Here is a 22,776-nt window from a genome sequence, read left to right as displayed (position 1 = left end):
GTTTGTGATACTTACGAAGTTATCCAACCTCCGTCTGCAAACGTGTTTTCTGCGAAACACAATGTAGTAACAGCTTACAAAAACTTTCAACCCTACACAAGACGTTTTACGCAAAGTTATCTCAGGGCAGCAGCAACAGGTGATGTCAACTCCATAAGTACTGGCTACCAGTGCTAAAGGCCAGGGGACGCAAGAACGTGTGCGAAAACGTCAGTTTCTGTGCTCACCTTTGTCGGCTTGAGGGCACTGAAAAAAACGTTCAACGTGCGTGACAACATCGTCCATTCATCCGTTTGACGTTCACAGCCCGCGTGGGCTTTGCTGGACTGAATAATCGAGGAAAACACAGGCAGCACGCGTGCGCGTTTTTTGGGCGGGGGCGCAAACGTGTCGATTGCGTCACCAGAACGCCCGTTTGTTTGCATCTTGGTTTGTATTGAGTTTAGGTTTTTTTTTTTTTTTGGACCGGAACACATAAATGTGACTTGGAACGTTCCGCACTAGGGCCGTGTCTTTTAGGTCCGATTGTGCATTTTCAGTGCGCACAGTATTTGTTAAGTAAAAGTAAATTATTATTTTGATATTCGACTCCTGATGGGCTCAACAACTGAGGAGTTAATAAGACTTTCTAAGAAGAAATACTGCATGATGCATTTAGGAGGACTACTGTGTACCCAACTGAAGATCAGCACGTCGAGATAGACCCTCCCTTTGGGTAATTTGCATGTTCTCAACATACAAATCCTGCCCCCCCCCCCCAAATGCCCGTTTAGCTAATTATAACTGAAGAATATTAATTATATGTAGTCGCAGCTTTTTGGGGATAGTGTAACCCCTTTTTAAACACTGCATCCCTCCCAATCGTAACATCAATTAAAATGACTGCTGAGTACCTGTATAACTAAGTGCCTTACTTAACTCAAATTCAGATTATGAGCAAATTGCCCCCCCCCCTCCCCGAGGATGAAATGGTTCAGAAAACAGATGGATGGACGGAAAAACACATATTGCCGCAAGAATATATGTAGGGATGTCAAATTTTTGTGACATCACAATCATAACATACCTTTTAAATCGGCCAAAGTTAATCTAGGGAGAAGTAATTGCTTTACAATGTTTGTTTTATTGACACTCCTGTCCCCATATGAACAGTGTTTTTTTTTAATTTGATATAATTTTTTTCCTATTTTTTAATGTACTCCAAAACAACAGCTCACAAATCCCCAGGAAGAGAATCGCTGCTCTAAACTGCGCATAAATGTGAATGTCGAAATGTGCTCTACGATTGGGTGCTGACCAGTGAGACTCACGTCGCAAGTGTGGATAAATGGTATGGATCGCATGTCTTGTCTTGATGGATGAGCTGCACCGCGCCAAGGCGTAAGTGGTTGTTTTCTTTCTGCGCCCTTCAATTGACTGGTGACTAACCCAGTGTCCGCCTCTTGCCCAAAGTCAGCTGGCCTCGGCTCCTGTTCACCTGCCACCCTAATGAAGACGCTTACTCTGGAAAACGGTAGGATGGATATCTTGACTGAAACACACACGTGGAATCACAACAGAAATCCATTCACATAGCCCACATGCATTCACATTTTCAACACTCAATTTACCATACTTGTATCATGATTCATAGTACCGGTGGAATGTAAAAACAAATGATCACAAACCAGCTTCACATTACCACCAGAAGCCAGAGCTCAATATTGAGGGCAAACCTACATTCCTCCCCGGATGAGGAAAAGCATTTGGCATTGTTGCTAAGGCATCCCCATGCTCAACAATGAAAACCAGATCTGGCATCTACAACACTCGACCGGCCATGACGGTGGCTTCAACTGGCTGAAATTGTAAGATAAGGAAGAACTAGTATGCTGAAAATTGCACAGCCCGAGCTGGTTATCCTTTGAGGATGACACTCAGCATGATTAATGAAGTTAGTCCGTACTCGCTTGCTCCAGTCTCCACCACACGGACAAATGGATGAAAAGAATCAGGGCACTGTGTCACCCCTTTTACCAGCAACAACCAATCAACTTCATCTTGAGCATGATGCTGAATAACAATTAATCATCAGTGCTGAGACCATGCTGAGATTGTGCAAGGAAAAAGCACTTAAAGTCATCTCTTTCAATTTGACCCTTGGGACAAATCAAATATGATTTAACATTGCAGTGTTTGTCACTCTCACCGCTCCAGAGTGGGCAAACAATGTCCAAGGAAGCTGACAAGTGCCACGTTATCCTTCAGTTCAATTAAAAGCCGATTGTTGTCATTTAGACACAGCAAGTAAACACCCCAAAACCTGGAAAGAAGATGGACTCATGTCTGGGTAAGAAAGGCTCCCCGGAGGCATACCGTGCTGCTTACTGAAACTCTAATTACGAGAGAATGAGCTTTGGACTTTGCTGTCACAATGAGAAGCTTTTAAGCCGGTGTACCGAAGGCAAAGCAGCAATAGCACTGTATGCTCCTTCAGAGGTCACACAACTTGAGGATAACAGAAAACTTCATCAGGAGCAACATGTACAGAAGAGTGCAGATTGAATTGAAATCAACAGAATCCAACAATGAAACAAGAAGCAGTAAACGGAAAGTAATAGAAACAAATTGACGAAATGTATAGCTACAGTAGCTAAACGCGAAGGTGATGGACAGGCATGACTTCCGAAGATGAAACTATTTGGACAAGAGAAGTTCCTCCCCTGCCGACAATGGAGGAGGAAGCTTCCATCTCCACATTGCCACGGGGTAGGGGCCTCATATGTTGTCAAAAACAAGGCAATGAAAGAAAACCGTTGAATCATTTCAACAAGTAGCATCTAATTGGTCAAGTGGAAAGCATGAAAAAAAGAGCAGCGTTTTCACAGCTACCCTATGTAAACGTGAGTATTTTTGCCGCTTATAACTAGCCGGCAGCCACCGTATAAAAGCAGCTCTCAATTATATCATCTTTTGATCAGTCACATTTGCACCTAACAATGACGCTAAGGCCGTATCGTAACTTAACGTAAAAAAATAATATTTACATTATAAGAAGTATTCATTTTTCCTGATTAATTTTTGTTTAGTTCACTGTTATTTTACTCTACATTTGTTGTACACTAGAATAGCATTGTTTGAAATGAATGAAAAAAAAATCTGTTAAAAAATGATAGTTTAGTCTGTCATTATCTTTGTTTTCAGTCCCAGCGCTTTAAAACCGGCAATTTAAAAGCAATAGAAAAATGGTTGCCGGCCCATGAACAGCATGTAGTTGTCTCAACTGGTCCGTGACACAAAAAAAGGTTGGGGACCACTGGGGTAGATCACTCCAGGGGCCACCGAAGACCCACGTCCGAAACTCACCGCGCATCTCTGGCGAGAACTATACTGAATCTGCCAAGGTTGCTCTCATGATCAATTTTAAACCAAATAAACACACACACACGCAGCATTTTTTTTCTCCATAAGAACCATTGACAGTTCACTCTAAGGGCATGAGGATCACATGTTTATTAGCTTCACGTGTGACTTGAATCTAATCCATCAGATATTGGATTACAGAATATACACCGACTGCACATCAGCCAAACGCAAGGCAAGTTTGAATTTATTCACATTAAAATCATCAGAACAAGATAACAAAGAGACACAACAGGCTATTTCGAATGCCATTTACTAAAGATCAAATGCATACACAAACATTTCAACACTTAAATCACATAACAATAAAAGAGTAGCCATATAAACAGAAATTTAAATCACGTTGACGTTCAAGTCCGGGAAGGTCTTTAACTTTAACATCACATGCTCACAAAATAGTTCATACACGTTTGAAAAATGCATCCATTTTACGCACGCACGCACGCACGCACGCACACACACACACACACACACACACACGCACTTACAGAGTTTATCCAATATAATACATACAGCATGATAGAAATATGGCTGTGAAAAGGGCATGTGGAAGGATTGTGTTACTATGTACAGTAATAAAGGGAAAGAGTAACAGCCAAAGTGTACATAAAAAAATCAAAACAAAAAACATCTGTAACAACTAAGCCAAATTTACTTAATATAAATATTCTTTATCCAAAAGTCAGTGCAGTGCCTTCTGCTTTGGGTTCATCTGATTCTCATGTCCGGTCTACTTTGCACCCAGTCTGTGCAAGACCTAGTCCACAACAGACACTTTTCACTGACCACACAAAATCTTTTTACATCATTTTTGTCTCTGATATCCCACTATTCTGTTAAGTGGAAGTACGTCTATTACTGTGTTACCCAGTACCTCCAAAGTCCAGCTGAGAAGTACAACAATTGAAGGAATGGAATTTTTTTAAACCCCAACCAAACAATTCCAAATAGAAAACGAGTTCAATAACAATTTCAAAGTATTGGTTTTCTTCTTTCTTCACATATTCCCTATTTTTCCTTGGAAAACAAAAAGTCCAAACAGACTACAGAGATTGAAGTCCCCTGAAGAGGCACATAGCCACGGACATGGCAAGAAGCTGAAGAAAAGAACAGAAGTCCTTTACCATGGACAAATGGATCATTTCATGCACAAACATGCAGTCTAACAAAATCGAATTAAACAGAAACTCAAATGAAACAAGTGAGCACTACATTTGTGTTTATGTACCACAACCACCAAGAGGTGGCGAGCTTTCCACAGTAAAGACTTCGATGATGTAAACAGTTTGCCATTATTATAAGTTTTCTTGAAAAATCATCAGCATATGGCAAAAAAACGTATTAAAGAAAAATATTACAAGTATTTAAAAATATAAATATATTTTAGTTTGTCTAAAAGACAAACTAAGATATTTCCATACCTCAAAGGTCAGCACCAGAATGAACAACGCTCCCGCTAAATAGAGGTAAACGTCATAGGTTTTGAAGCCTGCTTTATAACAACCCTGTGAACGCACACACAACAAAGGATCAATAAGTTATAAACTGACAGAATTGCATTTGACAACGACAAATTGTTATCTCAAACGAATGGAACATCTCTGGACAAAGGCGTGGCAGGTTGAGATGATTTTTCGAAACGCGTTGATGATTTTTCACATTGTTCGTCAGCTTTGCTCGAGTAGCTTTCATTGTGTCAACCCATTATTGACTAGTCAATCATTTAATCGTATCATTGGATAAAAATGTATTTTTCTTTCAAGTTAATTGCACAATATTTTTCCCACTGACTGTTTTTTATTTGGGATCGTTTGATGAATGAACAAAACCAACTAAACAAAAATGAAATATCACATGGGATGGTGCGCTATAGTGCTGACCAACATTTTTCAAACCCAGCGACTTGGGTACTGATTAATATGAAGTGCTACTAGATTGATATTCATGTAAACCTCTGAGGCTGCTTCAGGTTGTCAATTGTGGATTTTTCAATGGATTTTTCTTTGCAATATATGAAACTTTTTCCATATGGCTCACTTTACCACTTTCAGAGACAGTGGTTACTACAGTGGATAGCTACCCATGTTATCAGGTTTCAGGATGCATGAAGGATTCAATCACAAACCCGGTGTGACATCATTCACAGTGATATAATTAATAATAATAATAATAATACATTTTATTTATAAGCGCCTTTCAAGACACCCAAGGACACTTTACAATAACAAAAAACACAAAACAATACGGGTTGAGCAGCGGCAGCCAAAACGCGCCAGCGTTCACTCAACCCGAAGGTCAGAAAGAAACCACAGGGGAGGGAGAGAGGGAGAAAAAAAACCCACGCTCGATGTTGATATTGATATGTCAATAGTAAAACAGATCATAGAATTTGTAGTGCGACCCTAATTGTCACTGACTCGACCATGGAGAGTCATCAGAAAGTACCTGTACGTTGATATGATCTTGCGAGCCATTCAGGCATTTATCCCGATCAGCATGCTCCAAATTCCCGGTCGGGCTCCGCTGCAGGCAGCAGGCGGGTGGAACTGTGTGATTGTATTTTCTACGAAACAGACTGCCCTCAAAATCTTCTAAACCATTTATGCCACAGCACTCATGCTGAAACGAGACAACAAAAGTACAATAAAAGCATTTATTACTGTGTTGGGCCGGGGTGTAATTTATGAACTATGAATCGTAGTGACTGGTTGCTGGGTACAGTGTGCAAGGACGCTGCATACTATACACATGTGGTGGGTTACTTACTTGAACCATCCATTTATTCCATATTGTCGTGTACTTATCGTCAGGGGCGTAGCCCTGGTACTTTTCCCGCATCTCTTTTTGTAAATCTTCAACAAAGAACTAAGGCAAGCAGAGAACAAGTACGAGATTGACCAAAGAATAAAATATCATTTTATAAAGAAAAACAAACGTGAAACCATAGGGTGAAAGAGACACTGTATGTTACCTTTTGACGCTGTGTGTAGGCCCAAACTCCAGCGGCCAGCTCTGCTATGAAGACGATGAAGATGAGCATGAAGAACTGCAACAAGATGAGAGAACCCAGCGGTGAGTCAAATCAGTGGAGGAAAAATTTGGATTGAAATCCTGTTCTGACCAAATCGCCTTCACTCAATATTCACGATCGGTGGCCTCACGCAAAACCTCTGATCTGAAATCGCAGCACGTGCGATGCTTCAAATTTCCCAGCGAACCTGATTGGAGCTTAAGGTCGGGGGACTTTTTTGTCATACCCGCGGGTACACACGAATTGGCGGTGACTTGAATTGCGATGCCAACTGGCTGAAAAACAAACACTGAAACAGAATTTTCGGATTCGAATCACAACAGAATATTGTTGCAATGTCCCAGACTATCAGGCAACTCAGTATGTGCGACGCACTCTACAGTATTGCACTATGACGTTCATCTTGTCTACTCATGGTTAAATTAGGTCGAAGGTGTCTTTTTTCCAGACAATTCCATACTGTCGACATTGTAATACTGTACACTAAGTATGTGGCAAGTGCGCATGCGTCATGTGAAGGCAAGCAGGCTCCTTGAGCGAGCTAACCAGAAGTGCGTGGGAATAGTTAGCCAGCTAATGACTATTATATTAAAGTGTTCGGCAGTCAGTCAATTAAGTTTTGCGGTTGATCTTTCAGGCCGTTAGAGTAACAAATGGAACAGTTTGCTAACCTGGACCCCGGAAAGACAAACTCCAGATCACTTAGCGCTAGCTAGGACGATGCTGGTACAACATCACACGAACAAGATTCTACCATTGGCCAGGGTACGGAAAGGTATCCTTGTGGTTAAAATAAGCTATTTTAAACGAAAAAGGAAAACCTGTTGAGAGATTGAAGCGGCTACGGCAGTGGGGTGTTGTAATCTCGGCTTTAAGACATTCAAATATGAGATGAGGCTTTGTTAAGTGCTTTGGACATTGGACACTCGATTAGCCACGATGATTACATTTTAATTTGTCGGACTATGATTTGGTTTTCTCGAAAAGTATAATGAGTTTTCGATTTGAGTCAGCTCAAAAGTTATTTGTTGCATTCAACATTAATACTGAATCGGAATTTAGGTGAAGAGTCCGAGCCCCGAGTCGCAACAGGAGGCGGGGTTATCTTGCAGACAGACTGAATTGGGCCTTTTGCTCATCCGGCTTTGTTTGTAGGCCAGACATTTTCAAAACTGAAATGTGAAACGAGCACACAGCAGCACATCCAAAATGTCAATATCATTTACTTACGAAGAAGAGCAGACACCTATTTTCACGGAGGGCTCCGCAGCAGCCCACGAAGCCCAGAAGGAAGAGCAAGGATCCAATACCCAGCACGGCGAAGACGGTTTTTGAGAGAACGGGGTGTTGCATTAACATTTCACTCAACACTGCTGTGCCAAACAACACCAACAATCCCACACCGAGGAGGAAACACCCTGCCATCTGACAAAGGGACATAAGGGTGGGGGCAGTTGAAGGAGCCAGAAAAATGGTACATTATAAATTCATGGAAACACTGGATAAAATGCAGACGAGAGCAATTTGATGTGGGGAGTGCAGATGAGAACAACAATGGAGGATATATATTAGCATCTGGTCTTTCATTTTGGCACAGTCATTCATCTGTACCAGAGAAATTACTAATCAGATCCAATGTGATTAGCTCTCGTGCGATACTGTGATGAGATCGCTAGTCGGCCTCCACACTCCCGCTCAGGGTTCAATTGTTCCGCTCTGTCGCAGAGACCTTGAAAACGGCTCTCATGGCCGCCGAGTGTGAAAGGTCCGTTGAGAAAACACAAAGAGATAGCAGTCGCTGTTACGGAGAGATGTTAACTCGACTATTTGCTCTGCTGGTTGTGCATTCCCTTAAACAAGCGCATCTGAGTGGAGTCATTAAGAGCTTTGGTTGTGCCTAATAAATCAGGGAAGGCGATAACGTCCTTACTCAGCCCCTGGACTCACACTTAACAGGATTACCCTTGATTGTTTGATCGAGACTGATAAACTCAGGTGCCTGCCACAAACTCCTCATGGCACAACGCGAGTCGGATGTGTGTCCGCACGCGAATCTAATCAACGGGAATCTAATCAAAGTGGTGTTTAATAAAATCCACATTGTTCCAGTGTAATAAAATGCAAATGTGGCTACAATCAGTCACTCGGTTGCCATGGTCTTCATTCACTAGCCTGACACCAGTTTCACTGAAGGCCACATGAAGCGAGATGAGAAATACTTACAACGAGGAAGGTGTTGAAGATCAACATGAGATACTTGACGCATGTTAGACAGTCCCCCGTCATGACTGTTGTCCCTCGCGCTGAAGCCTCTCCATGTCCCTGTACAAACAAACAAACACGCCACTTCAGCAATACGGCACAGCCAAAATCTCCCCGGCACAGTATTGCGCGTTGTCTTGAGCACTCCAAGTAGGCACTGAAACGTGACGGCCAAGAAAATCACATTCTATCCAAATAAGCACACACCTTCCAGTTCACTTGTTTTCAGTCAAGTGAAGAACACGTTTGGACTACACACGCCAAATACGAGGTTGCTTACCTTGGCGAACGGGACAATTCACAAATCACACATTTTACTCAAAGACCCGATTGCTCCTCAGTGCAGCCTTTCGCAGGAGAAATGATGACTCTTGGTTTAGAGGGAACCAAAGGATTGTCTATCAGGAAACATTTCAAAGATATGACAATTCTCTCTTGTTAGGGCAGTGGTCCGAAACCCCCAGGCCGCGGACCATTTGGTACCGGGCCACACAGAAAGAATAAATAACTAAAATTACTTGAGTTGTATTCATATTGGAATCTGAAAGATATTCTATTTTGAAAAATGACCGGATTCTCTGTTACATCGGTCTACGGTATGTCACTCTTGACGCAGGTGAAGGTGCGCTTCTCAGTCACGTGATCGGTTACCGCTAAAATGAAATCCAGGGGCTAGCAAAATGAGTAAAAAACAAACGTCTCCGAAAAGTTTTTTAACAAAAAATAAAAGAGCCACTGTTGGGACGGGGAAAAGGGCCAGCCAGGAGACAGAAGAGAAGCCTACAACTTTCAAGACAAAGAAGGCTACATTTAGTAGACAGTATCAGGAGTCCGACTTAAAATACGGATTTAGGTCAATGGCAGATTTCCACGCACCAAGCCCACTCTGCATAATATGCGGCAATGGTGAGTCGTTTTTTTTTTTCATGCTCTTTGTATTTGTGGTGTATCTTATTTTGAAGGCACGTTTCACTCATTCAGTACCAGCCAATTCTGGACCAAGTCTTAAAAAGACAAACGTCTTTGGGAGTGAATGAATTAAACGTTACTCTTGCGACCAGAGAGGGTTGCGGCCTGATAGGACACACTCTCGAAGCCTCTTCTAAATGTAATGAGCAATGTGAGCCCCGTTGAGCTTCAAGCACAATTTCCCTGTTGACAGACGGCCCCGGAAGGACTTGTAGAAAATAAAAGAATATCCTTTTAGCATGAAGATATACCGGCTTCTCAGTATTAACCAATCTACGCAACTCCATCTCAACTCACTGGGCCAACCGAGCCTTCACCAAAACATAAGTTTTCTCCTCAGGCAAGTGGGATGATCGGATGATATTATGTGATGAAACAAGCAAGTCGACACTTTGACAATAACCTTCACATATTCCCTGGACATGTTTGCATCTAAGACTATTAGTAAACATGGTTCCACTGGTGCAGTAACCTTTAATCAGTTTGCAGTAACCTTTAGCTCACTTTTATATTTCACTTGTGTTGTGAGTTTTTTTTTTTTTTTAATAGTGAGCTATATCGTCTTTATTCCTCATCATCACAGTCAATATTGCAGATGTGATGGGAGCCTCTGTGCTCTGTACAGATTGCGAGCAGCTTGAAGGCTTACTGGGAAATTGATTTAGAGCAGCAGCTTAACACCTCCTAGAAATCATAATGATATGCTCAGGTATTGATCACCTTCTGGGCGCTTCTCGGAGAGCAACCAACAGCCTCATTGCATGAGATGGGTTTTTAACTAATCCCTCTCTGTACTAAGCTCTGCTGAAAAGCGTAATGAGGGCACATGGGGGCTAAATTGAGTTTTGCATACATTACACTCACGGAAAAAAAAAGGTGTCAAGAAGGGGGCTTCTTTTATCCTTCCTGCAGTGCACTGTCGAAGCGTGACTGTGTTCATTGTAGCGGGGGATAAGGAAAGAGGAGGGGCTTTACATTCTCATTACAATCTCTACACAAAATGGCACCTTGGTGCTCTTCACAACAGAGAGAAAAAACATTTTTCTGGAGGTGGGGAGTGTTTGCCATTGTCTGTCTTGCATATTGTAATGCGTTTAAAAAAAAAGATTAGTCAAGAAAAGAAATTAAATAAAAGAAAAAGAAAGAAAAAAATAGAAACATTGAAAAAAAGTCTACACATTTTTGGACATGTTAAAAGAACTAGTACTAGCCACTTTATCCGTCGGGCCCTAATGCATATTATAGCATTTATTTATTTAAAATTTTGCACTGTGGTTATAATTTGTAAACTCTTACAAGTACTGTAAGCATCGACTGGAGTGATGACAGTGTACTTTAACATCCTTCCAAGAGATGATAGAACTCACGGCTCGACAATTTCAAAGACTCGCTCTGTGTCATCCACCGCACTTCAGAGTCGACCACATCCTCTACATGCCTGGTGGGTAAACGTTGAGCTGCTAGTTCATTATAAACGGGAGCTCGTACTCCTCCGCAGAAATCGATGCCGACTCTCCTGACATGGAACGTTTGGGAGGGGGAGAGTCTCTGATGGCATCCTGCCTAACTAATGCAGAGGACATGTGATAAAGATGAATAGATGCTTAAGCGGTACGATTCAGCTGTATACGAGTACAGTATTTGCCGGATTTTATTGAGCCAAGGCACATTACTTACATTCAGAAAATGTCACAATGCGTCATCAAAACAAAACTAAACGGGCCGTACCGATATGTATTTTATTTGAGGTTGATTACGATATTTGGCACAATAAAGTTCTAAACTATTATATATGATGAATAATATATTTGTTTGAGTTTATAGACAAAAATCATCGTGTGTGTTGAGGGGGGTGGGGGGTTAAATGTTGAATCTTGGTCTTGTTTTGTAATGACTCAATGCGTAAAAAAATTGTTAGGGTGGTTCTGTTCGTGACCAACAGGTGGCACTGTAAGGCTCTTCCTGCCGTGGCACACCTGTTGGTCATTGTGTCATTAGTTCATGTTTCTGTTAAAAACTCATTCAGTACCAGCCAATTCTAGACCGAGTCTGAAAAGACGTTTAAAAACGTCTTTGGGAGTGAAAGAGTTAAAAGGACCCCCTGCCCGACCAGTTGGTGTCGGGTCATTGTGTTTGTCATTGTTTATGTCTGCCTTAGTTTGTATTTTTGTTAAATACATCTTGTTAAGTCCACCCTGCTCCTCCCTGCTTTTTTTGGGGGGTCTTCCAACTTCCATCACGCAAAACCTAACAAAAAATAAAAGAGCCACTGTTGGGTGATTCAAGTGACTGGCTGATTTATTGATTAAAAAGTATAAAGCGGATACTGTCACGATCTCCTCTCACTGTACCCACCAAATCATTAATCTGAGCCTATTTAGTTGAACACAAAGCGATGATTCTCAACGGGTTAATCGTACCTTCTGCCACCCAGCGGGAGAGCATTTCATCGCGCTGCCTGTCACGATACATCGGTGACACAAACAGATGAACAAAGATACATGACTTGCAAAGAAATCATTTTCACTCCAATGAAATGAAATTGGATCCTTTTTATCGCAACCCACCGGATGATCTCTCGGTACACTCATGCGCTGTCGGGGAAATCAACGCACTAATGTGTGCGCATGAGTGTGTTGTCTGTGTGTGTGTGTGAGATCATGACATTTTATAATTTTGTAGAAACGGTCTCTCAATTGCGTCAACGTCATGATTGGCTTGATGACAGATAACAAATAACGCGTGAGGACTTGGGACAACAGCAAGTCACATGCTCACTGATACAGTGATCGCCTGGAGCTCCTGCTCTCAATCTGCTGCGTGTCCACCGAGTGAGGGCATGTTGTGCTACAAGCGGACAATGAACACATAAACGCTTGTGCCATGCGGCCTGGCTCGACTCAAATCGAGCATTTCCCACGGCCTCTTGCGAGGGCGCGCTGCACTTGGGGCTTTCCCGGTAATTTAGCTGTTAACTAGATTGAAAATAAACGCTGAACGATGTGATGTGTCATGACAACAAGGGGAATATTTGTCTGCACTTTGGCTTCTGACAGTACAGCAGAGCTTCTGGAATCTGGAACACCTTCAAGGATGTATCATTTAAAGTTAAAAAAAAATAAAATAAAAGGTTTTCGGTAGAAAGTACAAGTCAGCGTATCCTCATTTTTTCCTGAATGAATGAATGACCATTCTCAACAAGTGCTGAGACCAGTGGTGGTCTGTTAGGCTCAACTCGTCCTTCTCCACGGCCTTAAACACTATTAGAAACACTGACCTACAATTAGCCTATATTTAGCAACATGAAAAGATTTCCCGACCATCTGCCAATGCTGAGTCTGGTTGGACGGACCACTTCAACTTCAAGGCACCCCAAAAAAAAAATGGATTCCAGGAAATGATGTTTGTTTGTGTTGGGGGAAAATAAAGCTTTTTGTGGAACGTGCTTGTGTAATATTGCAAGAAGGAAATCTAAAAACAGCATAACTTGCTTGTTTCTAAACACATCTTCCTCTCCCTGACCCTTTAATTTCGCCTGCTACTCAAGGAATCCCTTCTCCCATTGGCTGACAAGTTACAGTTAATCCACCAATAAGATCGTATGGGCCAAACTTCCAAGAGGTGTGCAACATTATTGTGATGTTTTTCAAATGCTATCACTTGCCCTGAAAATTTTACGTCAATAGCGCAAACGGAACATTATTTGTCTTTGGTGTGCAATGAAGATGGATGGTGGGCAGGGGAGGAAAAAAAAGACGACAAATTTGGAGCCTGAACATGCTCCCGAGTGCAAAGTACACACAAGTGTCACGAAAGCCGAACAGAGGCCAATTGCAGACAACACAATGTGATCGCGGTCTTGGACTCTAATACAATTTTGTGAATTCCATCTGGGGCTATTTTTAGGACATGTGAGAAACTATCCAGTTCTCCGTTAAAGAGGCCGGTCTCCACGGCAACCCGGATCCGGCGTGAGAGTGGCCTTTGTCTGCAGCGCAGCGTTTGGCATCTCTACTTAAGCTCAAGTTCCTGTTAGAAAACAAAAGGAGAGCCGAGCGAAACACGTTCCGACAGCTTGGGCAGCCGCAAGGCCAAGGCCATTTGGTCACCTTCCCCTGGAGTAGAAGCACTTTTAAAAAAGGTCATAAAACATCTGAAACTTCAGCCATACGACTGAAGCCGTAGACAAGAAAATGGAGCCGGATTTGTTTTCAACGATCCAAACAAACGGAGGAAAGATTTAAATGTCTATCTGTCTGTGCCTCCGATGAAAGAGTTTAAAAGTATCATGACGCTGCGTACAGTGTAAGAGGGGCCCCACTGCAAATCATTGTACATTACAAAGAAACAAACCAAGAAAACAACAAGTACGTTTTAGCGATGAAAAAAAGTATTTATGATTTGCTCCATCAAAAGAAGAAACATGAACATGAATGAGTTGATGAAGACCGCTGACTGATTGCACACACTTTGGGGCATATCATCGGATGCTGCTACACTATCGGAAATTATTTTCTCAGGGAGTAAAATCTTCTGAAAATCTTGTGGGTGCATGTAATGCAGGGGTGTGAAACTCGTTTTTGTTGCGGGCCACATTGTAGTTACGGTTCCCCTTGGAGGGCCGTTATGAATTTTGGGGAACCATATCAATGTTTAATCCCGTTCAGATATTACATACACGGCGCACAACAAATTGATCAATTTCTAGTTTTACAATCAGAAGTCAAGAATAATGACTCTTATTGTGGATTACATATGGCAATTTGAAATTTTGGTTCAGACTTAAGCAAGCATTCTGGAACCTGACATGCTTGATTTGCTTTTGCGGGCCACAGAAAATGATGTGGCGGGCCCGATCTGGACCCCGGGCCTTGACTTTGACACATGTGATGTAATGGATGCCCTTTTGACCCCCTTATAAGTCCATATTTTCTTACTCTGATAGCCATTGACAGTCTTGCTATCATGAATAAACAGAAGGAACAATAAGAGTAAATGACTATGAACAGCTTTCGGTCAGTCTGTGGAAAAGCAAACAATGATTGATCATCTCGGAACTTGAACAAACGTTTGGTCCGCTTGGTTTACCTTCGTGCTGGTGGTTATATGCGAGAACTGATTGATTGATTACAGCCAATGTATCTCGGTCTGAACTGCCCTCTCACCTCTCGATCTATACATGTCTGCTTCTCAAACATGGTTGGAATATTAATGTTCCAAAAGTCAATGCAAATCAGAAACAAGCAAAGAGCAGCGGGTTTTTTTTTTTGATGGCCGGGGAAAAAAAAAATCTAGCCAGTGTGGTCTTTGTGCTGTTTTTCTCAATGTAACTTGTACACAAAATGGACACAATATGATCCAATAATATATCGCATTTTGCACAGCAGCCACAATAATAAACACTGTCAAGGAAAGAAGTGCATGAAATAGATGAAGACAATGATATAGTACACTCAAACAAAGAAAAAATAAATAAAGAAGGCATTATCGAGGAAATTAGGCTCAGCAAAATGTTTGTTTTTACATGATTGTTTTGCTCTTGCAGTAAAACCAGCCGAATACCGAGATGGTGAAGTCGGACAACAATGGATGTTGCGGCCTTTGGGTACATTTTTAGATTTCAACTTCTAATAGGGCGAGTGGTAAGTGCGTAAACCTCACAGTGCAGAGTTACCGGGGTTCGATTCCAGCTCCGGCATTCCTGTGTGGAGTTTGCATATTCTCCCCGTGTCTGTGTGGGTTTTCTCCGGGTACTCCAGTTTCCTCCCACATCCCAAAAACATGCATGGCAGGCTGATTAAACGCTCAAAAATTATCCCTAGGTGTGAGTGTGCGCGCGGTTGGTTGTTTGTCTCTGTGTGCCCTGCGATTGGCTGCCGACCAGTTCAGGGTGTCCCCCGCCTACTGCCCGAAGACAGCTGGGATAGGCTACAGCACGCCCCCGCGACCCTTGTGAGGATCAAGCGGATCAGAAAACGGATGGATGGATGGAACTTGTCATATTTTGCTTGGTTATAAACGGTTTCAAGCAAGGGGTCTAGGATATGCGACAAAAACTCGGTAGATATATAGCGGCGTACCATGTCTGTCAGTCGGTGCCTTGTCTTTGTTCAGGTGAAGTTGAGGCCTTCTTTTGGGGATCGGTGCCGCTCCTTTTCATGAACTGTTGGACGCACAATGGATAAAGAAGCAGAAGTCAGCAGCAAGATAATGAGATGAACAAAAAAAAGACAAGAAAGAAAAGTGACACATTTGTAGACTGTGTCATTCCTCGGACACGCAGCCGGAATGGAAGCTTTGAGGAAAAAAATTAAAGAACAGTCTAAAATTCTAGGACACTTCAAATGACAGAGAATATATTCATAATAGATGAAGGAACTCACTTCCAGTAGAGAGCTCGTGTGCGACTGCAATGCTGCTTTATCTCGGAGAATAATTCATCCCCCCTCGGCGGAATTGGCTAATTTATAATTAGACATCATGCGAGAAAATGCCTTTTAAGTGCACTTATCCAGATGTGTGCAGGTGGAAGTTTCAGATCGCACCTTAAGGTCTTCTTACTTGGATAATTACAGTTATTAAAAGGACCCAGGACACGTCGCTTCTGGCGTGACCTTGATGAGCGCCTGAGCTCGTGCATTATTCACCACAAGTACTTTCTTCACACACAACTCGAACCGTCACTGTACGCCCGAGCGTCCCTAATGAGCATAAATGCTTTCAACTTTTCCCTGTTTCCAAACGGCGGTGTCACAAGTGTCTCCCAAAAGAAAATAATGACCTAGCGATGATCGTCAACTTGTCTGCTGTTATTCCAGCCTCATTGTGCAAAAAAAAAAGAAAAAAGGTCAGCGCCAGATCCCGCTTTAAATATTCAGCAAAAGCGTTTCTACAGCTGCACGCATCTGTTATCAGATTAGATGCTGAGAACCAGGCAGTGCATACTCATTCTCACTGAGTTTTAGGAGAATATCTCGGCGCAGGGATATCAAAATGCTAGCAGACAACAGATTCACCGAACTGATTGTGGCAGCAGAGTACACAGCTGTGATAACATCAGGGGGGGAAAAAAAAAAAAGCAATCAAAGCTGGAAAAGGAAATATACTCTATCGGAGAAGTGGGGAGACATTGGGGTCAGTTACGCTGATGTATCGCAAAAGCATCACAGGGACACAGAATCATTCATTTCTAAAATATTCCCTCATATCGCATCACGAGTGTACCACTGGCTAGAATAATATGCCCACTTGGACAATCGAATGAGAGCCCATACAAGTACAAATGAAATTAACAATTCATGATAGCTATAAAACAGCAATGTATCCCACCAGGCATTGTCTGATTGTTTATGAGATTGCAGAAGTACCATCCAAGTTGTTCAAAGGTCTGCGAGAACGAAAAGCTCGATATCTCCTGAGAGTGACTTTGCAGTAACTTGATCCAACGTTGCTGTTTGAGATCTGAGAGACTTAAAAAAAAATACACACAACACTTGAACGAGAGCCATATAACCTACCGAAATGTGGACGTCGTTCTGAGCATCAACAAAACAGCAAACATGACTATGAAGACAAAGAATTCCTTGGCTAGACTTCACTTACAATCGGCACCGGAAACTACAAACGGAATAATTACAACTGGGGACGGGCGAGTACAAATACCAGGTATGGGTATCGGGCCTTATTTCAAGGTATCGGTACTCACAACACAGCAATGGCGGCCGACAGTACGGGCTCAGAAAGCGTTTTCCCAAGTGAACTTTATCCACGGCCATCCTCTCATTTGTCCATTCAGATACAATTTCTTGAAGCGGATGTACGTTTATCAGATTTATATTACTGCTTAGAGTGTATTATTAGTTTGCGTTCAGCAAAATTCATTCATTCATTTTCCGATCCGCTTTATCCACAAGGGCCGCGGGGCGTGCTGGAGCCTACAAATGGTACATAAAGGCAAACATTTCAGTTTTTTAGAAAATCCAATTTTTGGGGAAAACAGTTTAAACACTGTAACAACTTGAAGAGCGAGAAAAACAATCAGTGCAACATTCAGTCTAACTGGAGAAAGTATCGTGACGCCATACTGTGAACTGAGATCTGGTATCCTCGATTTTAATATTTCCATCCATCCATCCATTTTCTAATCCGCTCATCTTCACGAGGGTCACGGATGTGCCGGAGCCTACCCCAGCTGTCTTCCGGCAGTAGCGGTGGGACAAGAAAAGTACGAGTGGTATCGGTTACTTGGTACTGGGGTACTTCTACAGTATCGGTCGCCTTCCCGAAAAAGTGGAATTGAACATCCCTCATCAAAACCTTTGCACAGGGCACTGGTTGCACACATTGGGGCATTATTTACCTTTCAAAAAGCATTTATTTTTTGAATACAGCTCTTGTATTGGATCTCCTTTGATTGTGCATCATTGTCATGATGTTGTGGCCGTGGCCGGGCCATTTATTGCGAAACAATACAGCATGGTAATTTGCTCCCATTTTGTGTTGGATTATGAGAAAATCAGAAAGTAGGTAAATAATGATCATGATGTGAGGGTGGCCAAATGGCACCCTGAAGCCTGTTAGTGCGCGTCTCTCCCCCTGCGCCTGTTTAGAGGGCTATTAGCAAGAGGAGAGCAACACTGGAGAGGGTCTGCATTATTTGTTGGTTCCCATGGAAACCATTTTCACGGGAAAGTGGAGCACCAATCGGATGGCGGCGCCTCATTGAATCAGTTATGGGGGCAAGAAGAAAGATCAGCGCAGACGGCTGGAAAAGCACAACAATAGGACGAGCCCCTCGAGGAAGACCATAAAGGCCAAAGCGAGGATGGTCCCGCAAAGCAGCGCGCGAAAAGGCTTCTTCTCTAAATGGCTTTTCTGTTCAATGAATCCCTTTCACCAAAGCGTCGCCTCACATCACAAGCATGTGAGGAATTTAATCATCAAGGCAGCCACTAACTGATTTCACTCTGATGTTATTTCAAGCTCCGACATTACTATTGCATCACCGACATCTGGTTTATGTATAAAACAGCAACACGTTACCCATCAGGATCTGTCGGCGTATGTAAATCATATCATACACTTGGTGTTCGAAGAAAATTCATCTGACATGCAAAGTGCAATGAATGATCAAAGCCACGCGCACGTACACGACATTTTTCCAAGTGCAAATTTAAGCACTTATCAAGCATATTCAAGATTTTTTTAACCTTTTATTTTGCACCAGCTTGACACAACATTCAAATACAGTATTGTAGTAGGCCTGAGTGTTCATCAAAAACAAGGCAGACATTTCATTCCGAATAAGTACAATTAAGAGGCCGCTGTGACATTACGCAGTTTGAACGTCATGCTTAAACCTAGGGGAAATTTAAAAAACGTATTTCAATGAGAATAATAATAATATACATACAGTGAAGCGTCTTTCTCCAATTAAACACTGCATACTGTGCGTATAATGTAGATGTACATCTATATACAAATGGTACATATAAGCAAACATTTCAGTTTTTTTGGAAAATGGTGTTAACACTGCAACAACGATCACTACAGCATTTAGTCTAATTGGAGAAAGTATCGTGACGCCATACTGTGAACTGAGATCCGGTATTCTCGCTTTTAATTTTTTAGGGAGAAAAATGTTGGGACACATAAGCAATGACACTTATACAAGCGTGCCTCCTTGGACTGTGCTTTTTGCAAATGGGGCTCAGTCCTGCTGGAACAGAAAAAAGGCTCTTTCACAAGCTGTTCCCACAAAGTTTGAAGCATACAATTGTCTGAACAGTCACGATAAAATCCAGAATTAAGATTCTGGCGGAAATAAGTGGTGTCACATAACCCGTGATTGATGAATCCATTTATTAAGAGGAGCATAGCGAGACTTGGGGCCAAAAAGTGTATTTGCCGTTCCCTTCCAGAGGAAGTTAAACAAGACTTTTATGAGACACAGCACCACATTGTATATGTCACTTGGCAGTCCGATCGGGTCACCAGTGCTTCCCTTTATCTTCATTGGACGTGGCATCCCAATCCGGCAGTTAACTTTGATGACAATGACAGAGGTCAAAAGACAGCAAAGAAGTTGGACCCTTGCACCTCTTCCTCTGTGGAAAGGATGCGGTCAAAATGTAGAGGATGCGAAAAGGAAGTTCATTTTCCCATGAATGCCTAACACATGACCTCACCAGCAGTGTTGACAAATCTTTCAAATACGAGCAGTAATGACTTATACTCAACCTCTGTTTCATGTACCGTTTTCTGCACAAAAGGCGCTTTGGATTATAAGGCGGTACCTTCAATGAACTGGTTTTATATTTAGGGTGCAGAGCATTATAAGGCACATAGAATAGAAGCTAGCATACAAATTATGTATGCTAGCATACATATGGTATCATACAAATTATGTATGCTAGCATACAAATTATGTATGCTTGTTTTGAGCGCACATTTTTATCCTGTGTTTTAAGCTCTTGTAAAGTGTCTTTGAGTATGATGAAAAGCGCTTTCAAATCAAATGTATTGATTATTATATTATTACAGTAGTGGCTGCGGTTGCACTATGGATCCACTAGATGGTTCTACTCCAGAGGGAATACAATACAAGACACGACAGCTTTATTGATGCAGAGCCTTTACAACCGCTGCAGCTGTAACAAAGCCATGAGAACGGGTCACAAATATGGACGTGAAACATATAAATACGCATGGCATTCCAAAACAATAAATGAAAGACAAAAGTTATGAAGACAATTGATTCAACAAAAAGGCGCACATACCTTGTGGGCTCACATTCACAAGTGGCTATATATCCTGAGAAGTCTTGCTTCCTTCGTTTAATCAGTAGTTAACTATGCTTTTGCTATTATCTTTGCTTCATAATGGCTGCCCAAAAGTCATTGTCTGTCTGAGTGTGTGTTGAAGAAAGCACAAGTCAATTAGCGTTGGGCAGAACCCTTTTACATTACAATTGGTTCCTGCTAATAATCATCATTAGACAGCATAGGAACACTAACAGTGAAACAACTCAATGGGGAGTAGAAAGAGACTGTTGACACCATATACAAGGCGCATCGGATTATAGGGTGCACTGTCGGCTTTTGAGAAAATTGAATGCTTTTAGGTGCCTTATAGTGCGGAAAATACGGTCATTTCAAGCAATAGTACAAAGAAGAAGTGTCACCTCTTCAAGATGATCCTCTGTGACCGCCTGACATAGTTTGATATAAATCATGCTCTCACCACAGGAATAAAGAGGGCACACGCCAGCAGCCGTATATCTTCAGAACCCTTGCTTTAACAAGACTGATGATGAGGCCGAATTATTGTCCTTACCGAGAGAGAGAGTCAACCACTGGGGAGAAAGATAAACCGCCAAGCTATAGAAACAATTATAGCTCACTGTTAAGTCCGCAGACACAGTTTAATTGAGTTTATTAGTTCTTCCTGTATCAGGAGCCTGCTGTGGTGGTTCAGCAATGGACAAACGTTTCATTGGAGCAGAGCGCCGGGCCTATTCATGAACATGGGGTGAGGCTGTTCATCATCTCTTCTTTATTCTTACCCATGTAATTACTTGTAGTCAACCACTTCTTGACGGTTACGTTTATTTTTTTACTTTTTATGTTTGGGTCTAAGGTGATAAAGTACAATGTTGTGTATGTGCAGCCTCAAAAGCCTCTGCAGGTTTAATGTCGCCAGTGTTGCCAAATCACAACCCCTCTCATGCATAATGCACATTTATTTCAATGCTGAGTCTGAATCACATTCCCTATCTACATGGTAGACAGTTTAGAATAAAATAGGATATCAAGCACAGGCAGTGTTTATTCCCAAAGTGACGTCACGAACGACTGACCAAAAAAATGTATCTATACGATATACAGTATGCTGTATATGTAATATAGTATTTTGAGTCATTTTTGCAAGTCGGGAACAAGACACGTTGACAATTAACAATGGGAGAGAATGAGGATCTCTACATACCTTTCCGCGCGTCACTTTTTAATGCATTTAACACAAGAGAGGACTGAGGTCATTCAGAAAGTGGACTGCTGCAGCAAAGTGGAGACTGTGGAGTGCAACATGACAGAATTCGGAGCACAGAAACAAGGTATGCTCACTTAAGCAGTTACCGTATTTTCCACACTAAAATGCGTACTGGATTATGAGGCGCACCTTCAATGAATGGCCTATTTTGTAATTTTTTTTCATATATTAAATGCACCGCATTATAAGACGCAATCTACAATGCATCCACTAGATGGAGCGACGCTCAATGAAATGCCAACAGAACGGTCAGTAAAATGTGGGAGACTGGACTGTCTCAGAAGTGTTTGTTATTTATTCCTTTGTTTTGTATTCGCAAACGAGGAAATCACAAAATAAATTCTGTAGGGCGGCGATAGATTTTATTTTGTGATTTCCTCGCTTGATTTTCTTTTTTGATGCATTATTTTCAATTTTCGTAGTTTCTTTGAAGGAATCGTCAATTTACGTTTTTCGAAGAAGTCTATGAACGCCTGTATTTGTTGAGACTGTGAAAATCATTAATAAAGTGTGCGTTTTAAAAAAACAACACCACAGCTCTCCTTTTTTCGGAGCTGCAACAAAAACTTATTGAATAAAGCAGTGACACAGGTCACTGAACCAAGTTATAATATTGTAAGCATGTCTCCAGCAAGGAGCCATTTTGGGGTCGACATGTTACCGTAATGACCATACACAAGGCGCAGCTGATTTTAATGCGCGCTGTGAGCTTTTAAGAAAATGGAAGGATTTTATGTGCACCTTTTAGTGCGGAAAATACGGTAGTGTGTTTCGTGATTTTCTAGTACCTCTTGTATAACTTACCTAACCACTTCCAACTTTCACCGAACTTGTCGAGCCCTCAAGATTAGCTTCTTATCTGAGTGGAGCCAGGGGCCAGGGGCCAGCCAGGGAATGAAAACTACACACCGAAGCTGAGTAATTCACGAGAAAAAGACCTGTCGAATCGGCAGGGGGGATGGGGTTAAGGCTAAAGGAGCGGGACGGAAAAGGTTGTGAATACTGCAAGCTCTGGGCCCTTGGGACACAATTAAGAGCAAGGCTTTTTAGTGAGGGTTACAAAA

General features: G+C 42.0%; 1 protein-coding gene across 1 annotated transcript in view; it reads right to left on the bottom strand.

Moving 5' to 3' along the window:
- Positions 1–3,477: 3,477 nt before the first annotated feature.
- Positions 3,478–22,776, bottom strand: part of LOC147206246 (tetraspanin-18B-like) — a 33,613-nt gene continuing 14,314 nt past the window's right edge. Inside the window, exons 2-9 of the mRNA XM_086110042.1 lie at positions 15,745–15,827; positions 8,657–8,755; positions 7,664–7,858; positions 6,374–6,448; positions 6,169–6,267; positions 5,848–6,021; positions 4,824–4,907; positions 3,478–4,499 (exon numbers count right to left, since the gene is read on the bottom strand). Of these exons, the coding sequence (XP_085966168.1) occupies positions 4,446–4,499; positions 4,824–4,907; positions 5,848–6,021; positions 6,169–6,267; positions 6,374–6,448; positions 7,664–7,858; positions 8,657–8,755; positions 15,745–15,747 (783 nt within the window). The 5' untranslated portion in view covers positions 15,748–15,827 and the 3' untranslated portion in view covers positions 3,478–4,445. The remainder of the gene's footprint in view (positions 4,500–4,823; positions 4,908–5,847; positions 6,022–6,168; positions 6,268–6,373; positions 6,449–7,663; positions 7,859–8,656; positions 8,756–15,744; positions 15,828–22,776) is intronic.

The sequence above is a fragment of the Hippocampus guttulatus genome, chromosome 4, assembly GCF_054856545.1.
Source record: "Hippocampus guttulatus isolate MCC_2025c chromosome 4, RoL_Hgut_1.0, whole genome shotgun sequence".
Taxonomy (NCBI): Eukaryota; Metazoa; Chordata; class Actinopteri; order Syngnathiformes; family Syngnathidae; genus Hippocampus; species Hippocampus guttulatus.
Note: the sequence above shows the minus strand (reverse complement) of the source record. Positions and strands in the feature narration are given on the sequence as shown.